The sequence below is a fragment of the Pagrus major genome, chromosome 15, assembly GCF_040436345.1.
Source record: "Pagrus major chromosome 15, Pma_NU_1.0".
NCBI lineage: Eukaryota > Metazoa > Chordata > Actinopteri > Spariformes > Sparidae > Pagrus > Pagrus major.
In genome coordinates, this window is record NC_133229.1 from 13,404,750 (window position 1) to 13,421,886 (window position 17,137).

The following is a 17,137-nucleotide window of genomic DNA, read 5'->3' on the forward strand; positions in this document are numbered from 1 at the left end:
TGCTTTCACCTTTCACAGTTCAACTAACAATTCAACAGCTTTCATTATACTTCAAACGACGGTTCAACTACTTTCAGTGATTGCATACAAGCTGACATGTCAACTGCGTACAAGGCTTAAACTTGATATGAAAAATGTAAAAGTCCCTTCTGTTGGTGCGGACTATGACCTTTTTAACTGTCAAGACCTTTCACATGTACATGAACCAATATAAAACACCGAAGGAAAGGAAAAACAGATAAACATAAAAGGTCTCCTTGACATTTATTTAGAGATTATACTAGAAATCAAAAGAAAATGTGTTGCCAACTTTTTTTGCGATAGATTCTTCTTTTCAGGCTTTTTCAAGCAAAAATGTGATGTAAAGTAAAATGTACAAAATGAGCATTTTCACATATTTTTGCCATTTTATAAACTAAACTGACAGTACTTACCCTTCAACAGCTTTAAAGACATGATATGTAACATTTCAGCATTTAAATGCCTAAAAACAACTTGGCCGTTATTATATATTTTTTGTTGAGCTGTGCCCTTACTTTATCCCTGATGTTTCCGACTATGTTAAAAACCAGAGAAAACAGTCCTTTTGTTCAAGATAACGGTGCGTTTCATTTTGTCACCGGTTGTTATAACTTCAGGAGAGTCAGAGAGGGAGGAAGTAGGCGAACTTGAACAAAATTTAACTTGAACAAAACTTTGCCCTGTCCGTGAACATTTTTCCAGATAGATGTTCGTTGCTTTATAAAGAGACAACTACTCCCATGATCCCAAGCTACTTACATCTTTTGTGTTCTTGTGATTGAGACACCACTAGTGACGGAAATTACATATTGTATGTTAGGTCTAAGTGTTGTCTACATCAAATATCCCAAAAAATGTTTCACCAAGTGACCTATTTCTTTCCCTCTCTGTGGTAGCTAATCTGTCCCTCAGAGATCTTGTAGGGAATCACTGAATATTTTGTAATGCTAAGCAGCATTTTGCAAACTCTTTACGCATACGACTCATTATGCAGCTATAACGTCTGCAGAGAATGCCAGCTTCCTTAGCATATATACAATGTTGATTATGGATTTGTCTGAATCGAGTCTTTGAAGGGAGGTAGGTTGTGAATATGCAAAAATCAGGCTAATGATGTGAAGATGTTCCGAGCCTGGCATGGCCTTTAATCTCTCTCTATTCATCTACTGGTAATCCCCTTTCTCTTCAAAGCCTCCAGAGATGACAACAAAGCTTGAATAACAGACATTTTCACCACAAACGTATTAAAAATAAATATCGTCATCCATAAATCACAGCCGGAGCAAACCATTGGTTTTAATGTTTTATTATGAACAGTCTTCACTATGATTAGTACTCAAAAAGTGTTAAGACAAGCTGGAGCAGTATCAAACTGCTGATTTTAGTGGAAGAAAGAAGATGTTTTGGTGCACCACACTGAAGGAGAGGAGCTGTAACGATCTGTCATGAGTTCAAGATATTGTTAATACTTAGTCATAGCTGAGTCATCACTGGGACTATTCTCTAAATTTGGTTTCTATAGTGATTCTCCACTGAGCAGGAAGGTTTCCTTTATACAGAGACTGTCAACCCGATAACACAACAATCCAACAAAATACAAAAGGAAATATGAAAAAAAAAAGAATAATGAAAAAAATGTGTTTTTCAGTTAATCAAATCTACAACTACACAGTGCACACTCACACAGTATTGTTCCTTTCACTTGACAAGAGAAGGAAAAAATAAACACTAACCGGACTTGCTATAAGGACTTTTCAGCCCATGAAGTGATTTATATAAAACACATCAAAAATAAAACTGTGGTAGCTCTTCCAATCATAAATACAGTCAGTAGTAGCGTTTTTTTTGTCTTTTCAACAAATATGTGCACTGCACATTAGAAACTATTTGTAAAACACTTTATTAGTTACAAAAATCAACAACTCAAAGGTCCCTTTTCCCGAAGAACTTTTTAAAGACAGACTTGTTGCGTGGCCGTGGCAGGCTGGCGTAGCTCCTCAGAGCAGAGTCCTGACAGGTGTCGTGCTGCCAACCAGCCAAGGCCAGCAGTGGAGGCTCAGAGCTCCTGCTTCCGGATGAACTGTCTGATGACTTGTCTCCAACTACGAGAGTCACACAGTAGTTGGAGCCTCTCTCCAGGCCTCTGCCTCCGGGGTTGTGCGACACAGGTTTGATCTTCTGAAAGGTTGCTGTGAGAAAGCAGTGAGGAAAACGTTACGAGACCAAGAAACATATGTCTATGATTCACAGCAGACACATTATGGATGACTTAGGTCAATAACCTGATGTGAAGGAGTGGGAGCGACGCTTGTTGCTGAGCCAGTCGTCACCGCTGGATACAGGGGAGTGAGGAGAGGAGGAGGTGTTGTCTTTGGATGCAGCTGACAATCTGTGAGTCATTGTCTGTTTTAAATTGTCTTCATCATCATCTAGAGAGGGACAGAAATCATTAAAAGCAGAAACGATGAGGAGAAGAGCTGAAACATTTACTGGTAGCAGATGTGAGCTGTCCCTGTGCAATCTTGTGACGTTTTACTTATTGAAGTAAGGTAATGCTTTAGCTCCCCCTAGTGGTGCAGACAACACCTGCAACAGCCATTCATTATTTTCCTCTGGTTACAGCACTTGCGGCAATCTGAAACACTACAACGCTCAATGAAAGCCTGAGGGGAAAGAAACAAAAGCAGCTTGGTTGATAAAATCATTGTTGGGAAAGAGAATAATAATTCTTTATTCAATCAATAAACACCACAGAGGAGTGCAGCCTCTAACCACCAGTGGCTCAGTGGGGGTATTCAGTAGCCAACAATGGAGGGCGGAGCCTTCTATTGCTTCCGTTAAGCAAATCCACATTCAGTTAACTCTCCCCAGGTAAATATAGCTTTTGTGTTCACAGCAGAGGGGCCTCACCACAGCAGCCTCCATCTGAGGATGACATGGTCGACTGCTCGTCCACACTCCTTAAATGACTCTGTGGCATGTGGTTGAACTCTCTGGTGAGGACAACAATCTCTTTGGTTTGGGCGGCGCCCGCTGGTTTGCGCCTAGGGAACGTGGAGGTGACATCATGTCGGGAGGAGCAGTAGCATTTGGCAAGACCGTGGCAACGGGAGCAGAGGGAGGGCTCTCTGGAGGGAGGTAGGGGAAACGTTAGTGTATTATTAGAAGCATCGGAAGCATTTAGATGAGGGACAATCGAGAGCTGGAGGTGGTTAAACTGTCATATCTTACAAGGAAATGGGGAAGTCTTGATCAACTGGGACGCCTGATAACGAAGACACACACTCACTTTGACCTTTGAAGAAAGCAAACATGTAAATGAATATATAATATAATACATGAGCTCAATATTAGCATACACAAGCTTTGAAAAAAAATGGCTACCTGTATTTGCTTGTATTTTCATCATCCATTTCTTCATCATAAAGCGTGAAGAGGCATTGAGCAGATATTCTGAACCATCACGGAGCCTGAGGGACAAAAGAAGACAACTGTTACAACCTCCAGATGTGAGAATTGATATATTAGTATCTAAATTCCAATTTGTGGTTGGTAAGTCTTACTGTAGTCGGAAGCAGTTGGGTTTTTTGGTGTACTCTGGTGCGGGTGAACACACAGCTCCCATCAGGTTCAGCGGGAGGCCACATGCAGAGCTCTGCAGCACAAAACACATTGATTATCACTGACTTCATACTAACCAGTTATGTTTCAGTTCTGTTCTTTGGGGCTCTTTTTGTTGTATTTTCTCTGCTTACCCTCAGTGTATCCTTTCTATCCTGGTAGAAGCACAAGGTGTGTCTATATAGGACAGCGTGGTAGGAGTTCCAGCCTCGGGAGGCTGCCTGTGAAAATAAGATAAGAGTGTGTGCTGCTGACTGTGGGCTTTACATTTGCTGACCATGCTGGCTTCAATATTGAATGCAGCTTTTCTTACTTTCTTTCCTCCCAGCTGCAGCTTGTGCTTCCTCTCCAGCGGTCCCTCCATAGACTGCAGCTCAGGCTTTCCACTCTGAGAAGGTTTAAATTAACACCAGTGTTAGACAAAAACGGAAACTCTCTCCCTGAAGTGAATCATAAAATCCTCATGACTACGAGGCAATGAGCTGATTGCAGTCGCTCTTACCAGGGTGATAGAGCGCCCTCCTGTGGTCATTGATCCTTCCTGCTTCTCCACGTTGTCCAGACTTTGAGAGGCTTGTCTTTGCTGACAGACGCCATCCAAACCCATGTGAACTGACAGCAGACTCATGGACTGGTCCTGTTCAGAAAGAGAAGATTCCACAGTCATCACTGATGACAAAATACCAGCTGCTCAGGCAGTTGTGTTGCCTTTAACATCTACACCAAAAAGAAAAAAAGTTTCTGGCCCCAACTACAGGTTTAAGTAAAGTAATATAGTTTGTATTGACTATGTATACATGATAACTGACATATTTGTTCATACTGTATAACATTTAAGTGTATTACTATTGCATCAATTAGAATTCTAATAAATAAATAAATTAGGGAGGGTTAAAGATTCAGTTCACCCAAATTACGTAAAAACACTCAATCACTAACTGTTTTCTTGTTTACCTCTGGTGATATCTAGACATGCTGATAGTTTTGGTTTTATTTGCTCAGGTGTCAAGTACTTGCAAAGATTTCTGCCACTATTTTGTCTTCCATTTTAATTTTCAAATATCTACTAAATTATATACCATAATTGCAGGCCCAAATGGAATCTGCAGATGTTTTTTCACAGTTTTCCGTTGTGATCTAAAATTAAAATCTACAGAATTCAGTGGGACGTTTCTTTACTTGTAAAGTATTCATTCTATTCATTTAAGATAACAATTATTGTTTTTGAGCAACATTATACATCAAAACAACCTAAAATGATTTCAAGCAGGCTGAAATAAATATTTAGAACTTAGTTCCTCAGCTGTAAATGTTGACATAATGTCACACTGCAACTACAAACTTTGATACACGCGATTGTCCCGTACATGCACAAGGGAATGGAGATGTGTTAATGTTCTGATTTTTACAAGCAGAAACTTTGCTTGTTTAAAATCTGCAGAAAAACTGTGGAGTTGTCATTCCAGGCTTACTGTACTTTCTATTACATTTAAATTATCTTAAAGGTTCAATGTTTAGAGTTCAGAGGGAGCAAGTCTTCCTCCACATAATACAACATGTTGCACCACCTTGTTTCCACAGTAGCCCAAAATGGGCAAATTAAACACCGTCTCTAAAGAAGGCCTTTCAAGTTCCTTGTGTTTTTAGCAGCCATTGTAGAGGAGGGTGAGACAAGGGGATATTTCATTTTTTGCAATCTGCAACTACACCACTAGATGCCACTAAATCCTCCACACTGGACCTTTAACTTATCTATCAGATTATCTTCATATAGTTTTAATGGCCAATTGTGGTATTGCCTTTTTTTGTTTTTGTAACAGATTCAATGTCATTGGAAATTAGGGTCGCCCCTCACTGATGTCTCAAGTATAAATAAATTGAATGAAAACAACAGTTATCTCAAATAAAACCGAACCTATCCCCTCACCAACATACCAGCAGGAATAGGTGAGATTTTCATTATTTTTGGTAATTTGGGTGAACTGATCCAGTCTCATAGGTTCTGACATCACAGTACAAACGCCGACCTCACCTTCGAACAACCTCTGTGCTCATCCACCTCCTCCCCCGCCTTTGCCTCCTCCACCTCCTCTTCCTCCTCCTCGTCCTCTCTGTATTGATAAATATATCTCTGATTGTCCCCCACGTCTGGCAGCTTCACTGGATCAGATGCCGTCTCGTTCAATGTCACCGAGGTCTTGCTGGCTGGTTCCTTGTTAGGGAAGGCTGCCCACGATCTCCTGTCTCCTATGGCCATTGGAGGGTGGTGACCTTTGGGCTCCTTGTCGTAACCCAGCAAGCTCTGAACGTAGGGGGGCAGTTTGAACTCAGCCACGAGGAGGTTGGGTGCTGAGGCTGTGGCCAGATTCCTATAGAGTACAGCTGGGGGCTTCGGTGAGGGTGAGCGGGCAAGGGGCTCTCTGGATTGGTCTGATGGTTCAGACTCTTCCTGGTTGGGCTGGTACATGATGTCTGAGCAGATGCTCTGTCTGTAGTTAGTAGTCTGGTTCCAGATGTCCTCCAGTTCTTCTTCTTCCTCCTCAAACTGGTGGTGGTCGAGGTGAACACGCTCTGCTTCAAGCTCTGCTGAGTCTGTCGCTGGACCCGACGGTGTTACAGTGTTCTCCCTTGTTTTAGTGCAGTCTATCCCTCCCAACTCAAAGGACATGAGCCTCCCCACCACTCCCTTGGGCTGCAAGTTATCTGGACATGGAGCGTCAGAGGAAAGCTTGATACTGCTGGAGGTGGAGATTCCAGAGTCGACTGAGTCCTGACGAACACTCACGCTCACTGTCGACTTCAGATTCACCACCATATGAGAGGCCTGGCTCAGAGACTGAAGTCCAGGACTCTCTTCATGCATACTGTGGGATCTTGGACATTTATGGTACTGGTGTCCGTTTAGGTCTCGAATGAGCGTGTGAACACTGGGGCACTTGTGTTTATGTTCAGCTGTACTTTGGGCTTGGTTCACATAAATAGGAAGCTGGGAAGACTGGACGGTCCTTTCAGCTGTATTGGTTTTAACCTCTGATGACAACTTGTCCCACTCCTGCTCTGCGTCCTCATGCAGACTGAACTGGGTTTGAGATAGGTCGTTACACGGCACAGTCTGATCCTCTTCAGGGGAAGGATGGTGTGGTGTTTGGAAGCTCTTGTCCACGTCAGGCAGATCTTTCACCACAACCGGCGAAGTTTCAGAAAAGTTTATATCTGCTGATGTGACGGCAGGAGTGGGTCGAGTCTGTTTGAAAGAGCTCAGGGCTGTGTGTCTCTGGGAAAGGGGGTCTGGATCAGTCCCAGCTCCTTTTTTGGACTCTGGAGGGGCGATTGTAATAATGTCCTGAATGCTGGGGATGAGGGTCATGTCCTTTGGTAGTTCGAAGCTCAGCACAGAGCCCAAAGAGAGGAATCTGCAGTGGCTCCTCACGTGGTTTTCAGTTGGCCCCTCTGATACAGCATATGGTATAATGCTGTATTCTCCTGAACATTCTGTATCAATGTCCTTTAGCAGGGGATTCTTCATATAGGCCATCGCTTCTGCACTCTTTGGTGTACTCTTCTTCCTTCTGCCTTCCTTCAGTGGCCATGTATGTGTGTCATATGTGATTGTTTCGCAGGCGTAGTGAGGCATCCCTTCTGTCTGCTCCTCCACTCCCATGATTTTCTGGATAGTGTGCCTGCGAGCATCTCTCTTCCTCTTCCTCTTCTTGCCCATTCTCTTGAGGCTGCTGAAGATGGAGCTGTTGCCGCTCCCCGCCAAAGGGTGGAAGGTTACATTAGCCATCTGAGGTGCAGGCGCTGAGGAAGAAGGCGAGACGGAGGAGGACAGCGAGAAAGTCGGGGAGGCTGAGGCTGCAGAGCGGCTCTTTTGGCGGGGCAGGGTGATACTCTCATACACAGGGGACACAGCCAAGTTGTTATCCTTGACATGCAAGTAGGTACTTACCTATAAAAAGAAAAGGATATTAGGCACGTTTGAACTCCCATATCATTCAGACTTTATTGCAAATGGTTAAAGACTCATGCGTGCTGCAGGTTGGAGCCCCTGCAGCCATCTGTCAGAACAAGAGCTGATTTATGTGTTACAGATGAATGACGACATGAAAACTGACTGAGACAATCAGCTACTTTTTAGAGACAAACATCAGCCTCTTTCCCTCTACATCCCACACATCAGAGAAAACAATGGATTCAATAATGTACAAGCCTCACACAGCGATGCAAACGTATAAAAAAACAACAAAAAATGAGATGAAAGGACAAAAAAACATGGACATGATTACAAATGCACACTTGCAGGTCTTTAATCAGAATCATATGTGGCTGCACATGCCGTCATATGCAGCTGTAATGGCTTGACCTTTCAACTCTGTGACTAATCTCTTGTTTCTGTGGAAGCCCCAGACTATATAAATCACAGTGTGCAGTCTGGGGACCTTTCGTAAAAGTTCAACACCAGTTCTCTGTCTAATGACTGCACCTATGTCGGCGTCTGGGACGCACTCCTGCTGGGAGCCATTTTGGAGCACAGGTTTCATAAGAAGCGCGGGTGAGGTCACTAATTTTACAGAATTTCGGTGCAGTCACGGAGAGCTGAACAAAAGGAGGTTTACGTCAGGCTTGTGATGACATGACAGAAGGAGACGAGAGAGCTTCTGTCAACATTCACAGCAGGGAGGAGACTATGTGTGCTTTTCTTACTCATCACCCTCATTCTGTCTCTGTCATCAGTGCCTTCCAGCTTTAAACCCCGGCTCATTGAACAAGTTGAGATCCAAAGAAAAGTTTTAATGTTGGAGGAAAGTTGGATTGTTAACATACTGATTCACTGACTGATTTTCTGTTGGGAATTTCACCATTTATCTGAGTTTACAAAAGAAAAGCTGAAAGGGCAAAATGACTGCTGACAGATTACTGCAAAGATGGATTCACATTCACTCTTGTATAAATACACACATTTGCTTTTAGTGCTTCAAGCTTACTTAGACGGGTTACATGACTCCTTTAAATATAAAAACCGCAAAGATAATTTTCAGTAAATACAACTTTTAATTGAGTTCATGAAGCCACTTTCATTTGCAGAATATTCATCAATTCAAAAACTTTTTAAGGCAATTTTATGAGCACCTAAATAACTTTTGGGGCTGGCATAATACTATATATTTGGTCCATTGTATACCTTATAATAACTTGTCACAACCTGAAAACATTTAGATAAAGACAATATATTTCAGAACAGATGGGAGGCCAGATGTGTTGCTACATTTCATTCATTTGTATTTTTACAGATGGCTTGGAAATAGAGCACCTCTCTCTTCCCATCTCATTAAATGTCATGACAGAATGTACTTTACTAAAATATAGAATTTATTTGGTTTTTGATTTTGCTTTTATGACTGCAGTTAAGTAGGAAATTGTGAGTTCTGACAGTAAAACGGTTTGTTGTCTTTTCTCACTTTTCTCACATTAACTGTAAATTTTCCAGCCACATTGAAAGTCACAGAGCTGGTGTGAGTGCATATATGATAGCACTTTGGCATGACTTGTTTCCTTTTACGCCTGGCTTACAGACATGGCACATACCTTGTAACAGGGGTTAGTAGAGCATGCTGCCCCCAGAAAACAACTCCACACAGCATGCAGCCCCAGGACACTTTGGAGACGCAGCATGCGATGCCAATTCACACCGCGCAATTTACCTCGTTTGCACTCTGCCGATAAATCTTTCTCTTTCGCTTTAAACTACCCAAAGTATTTTCCAAAAGCCCCTGGCAGCGCCTCCAAAAGTTTTTACAGGCAGAAGATTGAGGCACAGTGGGCTGAGGGAGAAAAAGGAAGATATGAAGGCCAGAGGAGAGGGAGGAATGAACAGCAGCAGGAAGTCAAGGAGGGAGATCCCATGCAGTGTCATTACAGAGAATGAATGTTACTGCACTGACTCATTCAATAGTGGCATCCTGTAATGGTGTTTGGTGACTTATAGTGTGAGGTGATGAGTGTGTGTCTCACCCTGTGGACAGGCTCAGAGGTCTCCTCCTCCACCTCATCCGTTCTAGCAGGTGGGTCGAGCACCTGAACCTGGCTGTCCCCTGTGTTACCAAAGCTAAGGATCAGGTTGACCGTGCCCCCTAAAGCAGGGCTGCCGGGCTCTTTGAGGACCACAATAGAGGGTTTGGGGGACTCTGAGGAGGCGGCCTCACCGCCCCGTGGTGCGATGCTGTTCATGACCTCATACCCATCCTCTAACTGCTTCTCCTCCTGCTGCTGTTCAGACTGTCTGGGCAACAGCGATGAGGATTGTCTGTCTCCTGCTGCCTTTGATTTGTCTTCATCGGAGGTGAAGACTGGGGACTGATGGGACTGGTAGGGCTCAAGCTCAGGAGCCGAACTCTATGTAGGAAGCCACAGAAAGAAAAAAATGAACAAATACTATACTCCCATTTTTACCACTAATGTTCGTTTTGAAGTTACTCCCACAAGCAGAAAACACATGTTAGGCATGGCACCAGCTTTGTATCCTCCCACTTTCTATCTTAAGCCAGTCCAGTCCATGGTTATTGAGGTTTGTTTGATTTATGATGATTATTATTTGATTGATCATTTATTGTTCTGTCTCGGCTGCTGGCTGTACACTGCCAAAATCTTCTGTACTACTATCTATATTAAAAGTTGTTTTGTATTGTCAAATAATGTCATACAGTGATAAAACCTCTCTGGGTCAAATTCATCACTATAAGCGGATGATTGCTATCACCGATTTTTTTCTTTATTTCTCATGTAGTTTACCATCTAATTTACATCGGTGTAGTTGTTGTATGAATATTAACAAATTATTGGATATTTACTGATTTGTTTTCACAATATAGCACAGCTCGACTACACTACACAAGGTAGTCTGAGAAACATTAAGGTTCACTGTTCATCTAGTTGGATCGATTTTGGCAGTTTGTCACACACTTTGAGGAGACTAGTTACTCATAATGAGAAAATTATTTTCTTTTTCCTGTAATGATTTTAACGTTCATGCAGCACCAGCCTCAGGTAGCCAGCAGGAAGCTGATGGATTACAGCGTATGAGACAGAGTAAAGTGAAATTTTTTTTTTACATTATTTGACGTATATTGTCATGTGTAAAAGACCCAAAATGAACACTGTAAGCAGATTATTTGACAAAAAGGGACATTTTTCGATTTTTCGAGGGCATTACTTTTCCTCCAATGACTCAACTCTGTGCCTACAATAAATGCCTCTCTTTGCGTTTACCTCTGTGACTGGAGAGCACATTGTGGCCTCGGAGTAAATGTTATCTTGCGAAAGCTCCTGTCTGCTCTTCTTGTGAAGCCACTGTTGTTTCTGAGCCCTCCAGTGCACCAAGATCCACCCGAGCATACTCCTCAGTTCCTCCATGCGCTCTCTTACCTGCAAGACATTACTTGGGGTTTATAAAATCTGACAACAATACAGCCAAAAATATACTCAGTACAGTAAAACATGCACATTCTTTGTCTAAAGCAAATTTTGTTGTCAGTAAAGGGAAGTAAATATCATGCATGGCCTAACACTTGCCCACGAGGAAGTATCCCACTTTTAAGACTCATCTCAAACAATGACTAAAGGCAAAACAGAACTGCTGCATAATGTATTCAGTTTTTTTACTTGTGTCTTGTATACATGTATCTGTGTATTTACTTGTGATGTTACCCTTTTTGTTATCTCAGAAGAGACAACTGTCTGGCATGTTTACATCTTATATTTTAATACTGATGTTCATTTACATGCTCTGTCACTATCAAATAAACAAATGAACGAATAAATGAAAATAAATTAAGGTTGGCAGTGAATCATAAGCATGTAACCCTGCTCACCATCTGCGTGAGGTGGTGCTCTTTGTCTAAAATGTTCCTCCCCGTGGCCACAAGCTCGTCAAACTCCTCGAACTTTAGGTCAATCTGCATGTCCAGCTCTGCAGCCAGTGGCCTCTGGCCATCTTTTCCAAGATGCAAGGCAGTATCCGAGAAAATGCACGACCTGGTGTCTTCTGTCCAAGAGCTATTTGGAGGAGTAGGGGTGGGGGTAGGAGGAGGTGGTGGAGGAGGAGACAAGGAACAGGGCTGTGAGAAAAGCCGAACATTAAAAAAAATATGAGAATGACCAGACTCCCCCTGATAGGACACACATTCATCGCGCTGTCACACTCGGCCCAGGAAACTCACGCTGACCTCCTCAACACATCTTAAATTATACATTTCACCAGGGACCTGTGTTTGACAATGAGAACATCCTGTTCTTTCCTTGAAGAGATATTGTAATGGGCAGATGTTCTCACAAGGAGGATTACGAAAGAAACGTCTGGCCCAGGAAGAGGTCACAACGCGCCCCCACTTACATCATGGCGAGGTAGCTCCTGAAGAAGTCTTGGAGCTGCACAAACTCTCGCAGACGTGATTTGTTCTCCGTCACACTCTTCCCCAGCTCCATCCAGCCCTGCAGCATGGCCTGGATCTTTGCCCCGAGTACGCGCACTCTCTCCGGGCACAGCTCCTCCAACCGAGAAGCCTGCTTCTCCATTTCCTGTACCTCCTCCCTGATGACTTCATAGTCAATCTGTGGAGAATCACAATAAAAATCTATCATCTCCCATCATCCTCGGTATCAGTCAGACAGCCTGTACCAATTGTATCTCTGTACGACTATGACCTCATCCCCAAAGCTTTATGCATATTATTCAGCGATAGAGACCCATATGGTCTACATATGGGCTGCCACGCTATAGCAAGTGAGTGGTCCTGACCACTTTTTTCTCCTTTTGACGAGGCAGTAATTAATAGCATTGAGGGGTTCTCTGGGAGTAATGCTTCATAACGTTTCTCAGCTACAGAGAGCCTCAAGAACACAGATTTGTGGATGCCTGTCTGCTGACGGCACACTTATTTCAGTTTGGGAGATTAGGTCATCTCTGCTCTTCAATGGTATCAAGTCCAGACAGCTGTGTGCGTGTGTGTGTGTGTGTGTGATAAACATAACACTGCCCAAAAATGACTCACATAGAGCTTTACCATCCCCAACTTCACATCTCCAACCCCATGACCCTCGGGCGCATACACACCAGATCACAAACACACACACACACACATACACACACACACACACACACACACACACACACATATACACACACGCTTTGAGAGCCAACAGAACAATGACTCACACAAGCATAAATAAATATCCTGTGTGAATAATAAACTTTTGCACGCTCTAAGTGCGTGTGTGTGTGTGATTGCACGGTGCAGTTTATATAATAAATTAAACACAGCACAAAGTGCGGTGGGCCGGCCCTTTTTTAGATGTGAGAAAATCTGGCACAACAGGAAACAGACTGTGGAACAATGTGTTGGAGGCGAGTGCGGGAAAGAGAGGGGGGCTTCCTCTTTTTCATTACACCGAGCAAAGGTCCATAATCCAGATTCAATGGGACGGATTACTGGATCATTTTACATGTTTACACCAGAATCACAACATGTGCCGGGATCTTCGTCTCACCTCCAGGTGGTCCTGCTTCTCCTGCAGAGCCTCAAGGCCGCAGCGGTCTGGCTCGCACTGGACGGCCATGTCTGTCTCCTTCTCCAGGATGTCCAGGCTCAGCTCCTTGCTGCAGCACAGGCACTCCTCCACGCGCACCGCCAGGCTGGCATGCTGGCCAGGCAGAAAGTCATCATGAGCACTCGTAGGATGTCATTAAGTCATTATACTTCACTGTGTATTATTTGTTTTCCAATGAGAGCCACATTGCAAATTAGTGTTTTAAAAATGGTGTCATGGAGTCCCCTCCGGCTGTGTGTGTGTGTGTGCTATTTTGACATGTGCTATATTTTTTTTTACCAAGAATAAATCGAATTAACACAAAAACACTCATGCGAGGAGGAGTGGAGGCTCGTTTGGGGCCCATTAAAGTACACAGCCACAGACAAAAGGAAACCAGATGTGGTTCTGTTGGTTTGTGCAGCTGTTTTGTCCAAAAGTGGGGAGACTTAAAAACCATTCAGCATCATCTAAGATCATTATAACTTAACAAACATTGCGGAAAAAATCTAATGAACTAGAGCTAGAGCACTTATGCACAGCTGTTGTCCAGAGAGCGTTCAGTATAAACTGACTCCATCCCCTTACCTTGCTCAGCAGCTCCTGGATGGCCTGGTCATGGCTCTGCGAACGGCCTCTTTCCCGAACAGTGTCGTTCAGCATCTCTACAGCCTCTCGTAGCTCTTCCACAGGGTCTCCCATGCTTTCGATCAGGGGCTCGCCACTGCCACTGCTCTGCAGTCCCAACAATGTAGGAGCTGAGGACATCTCACTGTGAAGAGGCTGAAAAAGAGTTGTTATCAGACTGGTGGAATAACATTTTCACATCTTCTCACTTACTCTGCTACGGCACGGCACTGCTGCTTTAAAGGATATCATTTTTACTATTTTCAGCACTTTGTCACTGTCATTGTCTTGGGTTGGTGGCAGAAATCTCACAGACAAATATCCCAAAGCCAAACCTTTAGTTTAAGGGAGAACATATATATGTTTATATTTGTTAATTGGGTGAAAATGCTCAGCTTCTCACCTGGCCCAGGCCGAACTGAGCACCCCTGAGCTCCTGGCTCTCCTCCAGCTCCACGCGCTCCAGAAACTCAGTCAGCATTCGTGTGTCCTGCAGCTCTGAGTTCTGCTGGTTAAGGGCACTCTGGACACGGTGGTATCTGGGTCACACACACACACACACACACACCAGCATGAATACTAAGCAACTGCACCTTAACTTTAATCTACATCCGCTTATACAAGCCTGCATCCTTCAGCAGAACCACATTACAGAGACCGCAATCATGTCACCATGCTGTTGATGTAATCATATATCATGTGTCACATAAACATTTCCTGCACTTCAGGGCATGAAGGTACCCTGCCTGTGCAGAGTTTATATTTGAGATGGTAAAGGGAGCAATTTCAAAGGGTATTTTTTCCAGAATAAATGAGCCTTAAGTTGCTTGTACGTAGCGTTAAATAATGACATCATCCCAACTGTCTTACAGCTGCTGGGTGCGAGCCTCTACCTGCATCAATGGTTCCTCAGACTGCACAAGTGTCCATCCCTGCCCCCATCTAACACCCCCACCCTGGAAACACTTAAACAGAGCCCTTTCCGTTTCTTTATTTTCTTTGGTCAACTCAGTGTTCTTTACAGAGTCTGAGCATGTGTTTGTAGACATAGGTACGTCCAGTGAACCAGCCAACACCATTAGGTTTTACTGAGAGTCTGTGGCAGCAACCTGTCTTTTGAGGTCCAACCAACGTGAGAGGCGTCATCCTGCAAACATGGAACGGGTGACTCTGACACACTCTGACAAGCTGTGGGTGAAGTGCATGTCAGGACTGTGGGGTAGACCTCGTGAAGTGCTGCATGAATCACAAATGAATAAACTTGAGCCTCGCAGTGAATGAGCACATGGAGAGTGTTTTTTGCCAACTTGGAGAAAAACTTGAGATCCATGGATATATATTTTTGTGGTTTATGGGGTGAAATTGTTTGTCTTAAATAAGAACAGGGGATTTTATGAATAAGCTCTTCCATGTTGGACTGCAGACATGGCGAGCCCAAACCTGTGACCTCCTGGAAACACTGACAAAATTCATACTTTATTTCCTGACTACAGTGACGAGTGAAACCACCAGAGTCTGATTGTACACATCCATAACACGAGTCTTCCATGATGATAAACATCATGGGGATACCCCCAATCTCTGAAAAACTCACTTTCTTTCCACCTCCTCCATGCGCGCCAGCAGGCCTCGTGTGTGGGGGTGACTGTGGCCATGGAGGCGGTCCACCTCCTGCCTCAGAGCGCTGAGCTCCAGGCTGCGTGCTGCCACTTCTTTCTCCAGCAGACAGCTCTCCCTCTCAGCCACGCTCATTGTTTCGGGGTCACCGGCAAGAGCAGATTCCTTCATGGAAAGCTCGACGGACTCCAGCCAGGCCTCCAGGCTGCCCAGGGCCTGGAGCACTTTTACAACCTATACAGTAGAGAAGCAGAGAGGCTAATGATCTTGTGGTTGTGCTGCTGCGATTTGCAAGTGATTTAGTGCACAGTGAAAACAACTGGAGGAGATGTACTGTACAAAGAAGACAATAATAGGTTTACCTCATGGAAGCAGACCATGCTCTGACCTACATCTTTTGTAATAAAAGACTCACGCTTTCCAACTAAGTCATCAATCTGGGTGGATTTGCAGCCTCTTTCCATCCCATAATCAAATTATATGGCAACGCAATTTATATCCCTTGGATTAGGCTTCATAAATTTTTGGGATATACCTTTCAGACTCCGCCAATTAAGGTGGTAAAGATGAAAGTAAATGAGCCTCTAACCATGAGTGTATGTGAAAAGCCCAGGCTCGGGGCCAGAATCAAGCTTCGCACAACGGGAGAACTGATCCAGAATCATCCGTCATAACCATAAATTTCCCTTATAACTTCAGAGGTAACTTGCCTCCATATGACTCAAGAGGAGTGCCTGCTGTGAGATATTTTATGAATCTTACCCTAAAACCCAGCTCCTCTGAGGCCTTCAGAAACACGGCGTTCCTCTGGTGCCTCCTCCGCAGCTCTTCCCACAGGACTTCCAGCTGGCCTAGGAACTCCTCGATCTTGGCGCTGCCCGGGTGCTGTGCACGAACCAGCCCGCGGCCCTCCTGAGGACAGAGCGTTAAACTGATGAGAGCATGTGATGATTGTGCACTATTTCTGTTGCGAAATATAGACCTAATCTGAAGTTTTCTCAGAAGAAATGTCAGCTCGTTATTTGATTAATACAAAAACCAGGCCTGTCAAGGTGGCCAGCTTGCAAAATGTCAAGGATATTTTCATTCATACAGTGCTTATGTTTTTTAAGAAACTGCGAATATGACAGTGTGTCTTGGCTTACTCTTTTGACCACCTCTATCCTGGCCCTGTTGGTGAGGATTTCTTGTTCCAGAGCGTGTTGACACCTTCTGGCTGCCTCCAGCCCCTCAAAGCTGGCTATAGAACACACCTGTGTGGCCATGGACACGTTGTCCTTCAGCCAGGACAAAGTCTGAGTAAGTCAGGAGAGCACACAGAGAAAGGATTAAAGTTTAAATAGGATTATCTGAGCGCAGAACAAGAGAGATAACATTAAGATGCCATGGGCCACAGGAAGCGCAATGACCATGATCCGGGTGACCTGATCCACACTGACTTTGGAACCCACCCACATGAAATCAAGGCAACTACTAGACATGAGAAAATAGTACTGCACAGTAGAGAGTCACAGTTGAATGCATGACAACTTTGTCTCATTTAAAAATGTGACATAATGTCTGTGGCTGGTTACAAGAAAAGGGTGTAATAGTGCAAAAAAACTGCACTGCTGACTTGACAATTCTTAGCAATGAGTTTTTTTTCACCCAAGATGAACCATTTTTGTTG

The 17,137-nt window shown here is 43.8% G+C and overlaps 1 protein-coding gene across 1 annotated transcript; it reads right to left on the reverse strand.

The window, feature by feature from the left end:
• Positions 1-1,311: 1,311 nt before the first annotated feature.
• Positions 1,312-16,255, reverse strand: mymx (myomixer). Its single transcript, XM_073482409.1, has 19 exons — positions 16,231-16,255; positions 15,446-15,702; positions 14,255-14,390; positions 13,813-14,007; positions 13,186-13,338; positions 12,032-12,249; positions 11,511-11,694; positions 10,909-11,064; positions 9,655-10,035; positions 5,675-7,591; positions 4,145-4,279; positions 3,956-4,030; positions 3,777-3,863; positions 3,585-3,676; positions 3,406-3,491; positions 3,253-3,316; positions 2,932-3,149; positions 2,304-2,450; positions 1,312-2,210 (listed from the first exon to the last, which is right to left on the reverse strand). The coding sequence occupies exons 2-19, from the start codon at positions 15,637-15,639 to the stop codon at positions 1,945-1,947; spliced, it is 4,704 nt and encodes a 1,567-aa protein (XP_073338510.1). The 5' UTR covers positions 15,640-15,702; positions 16,231-16,255; the 3' UTR covers positions 1,312-1,944.
• Positions 16,256-17,137: the final 882 nt, after the last annotated feature.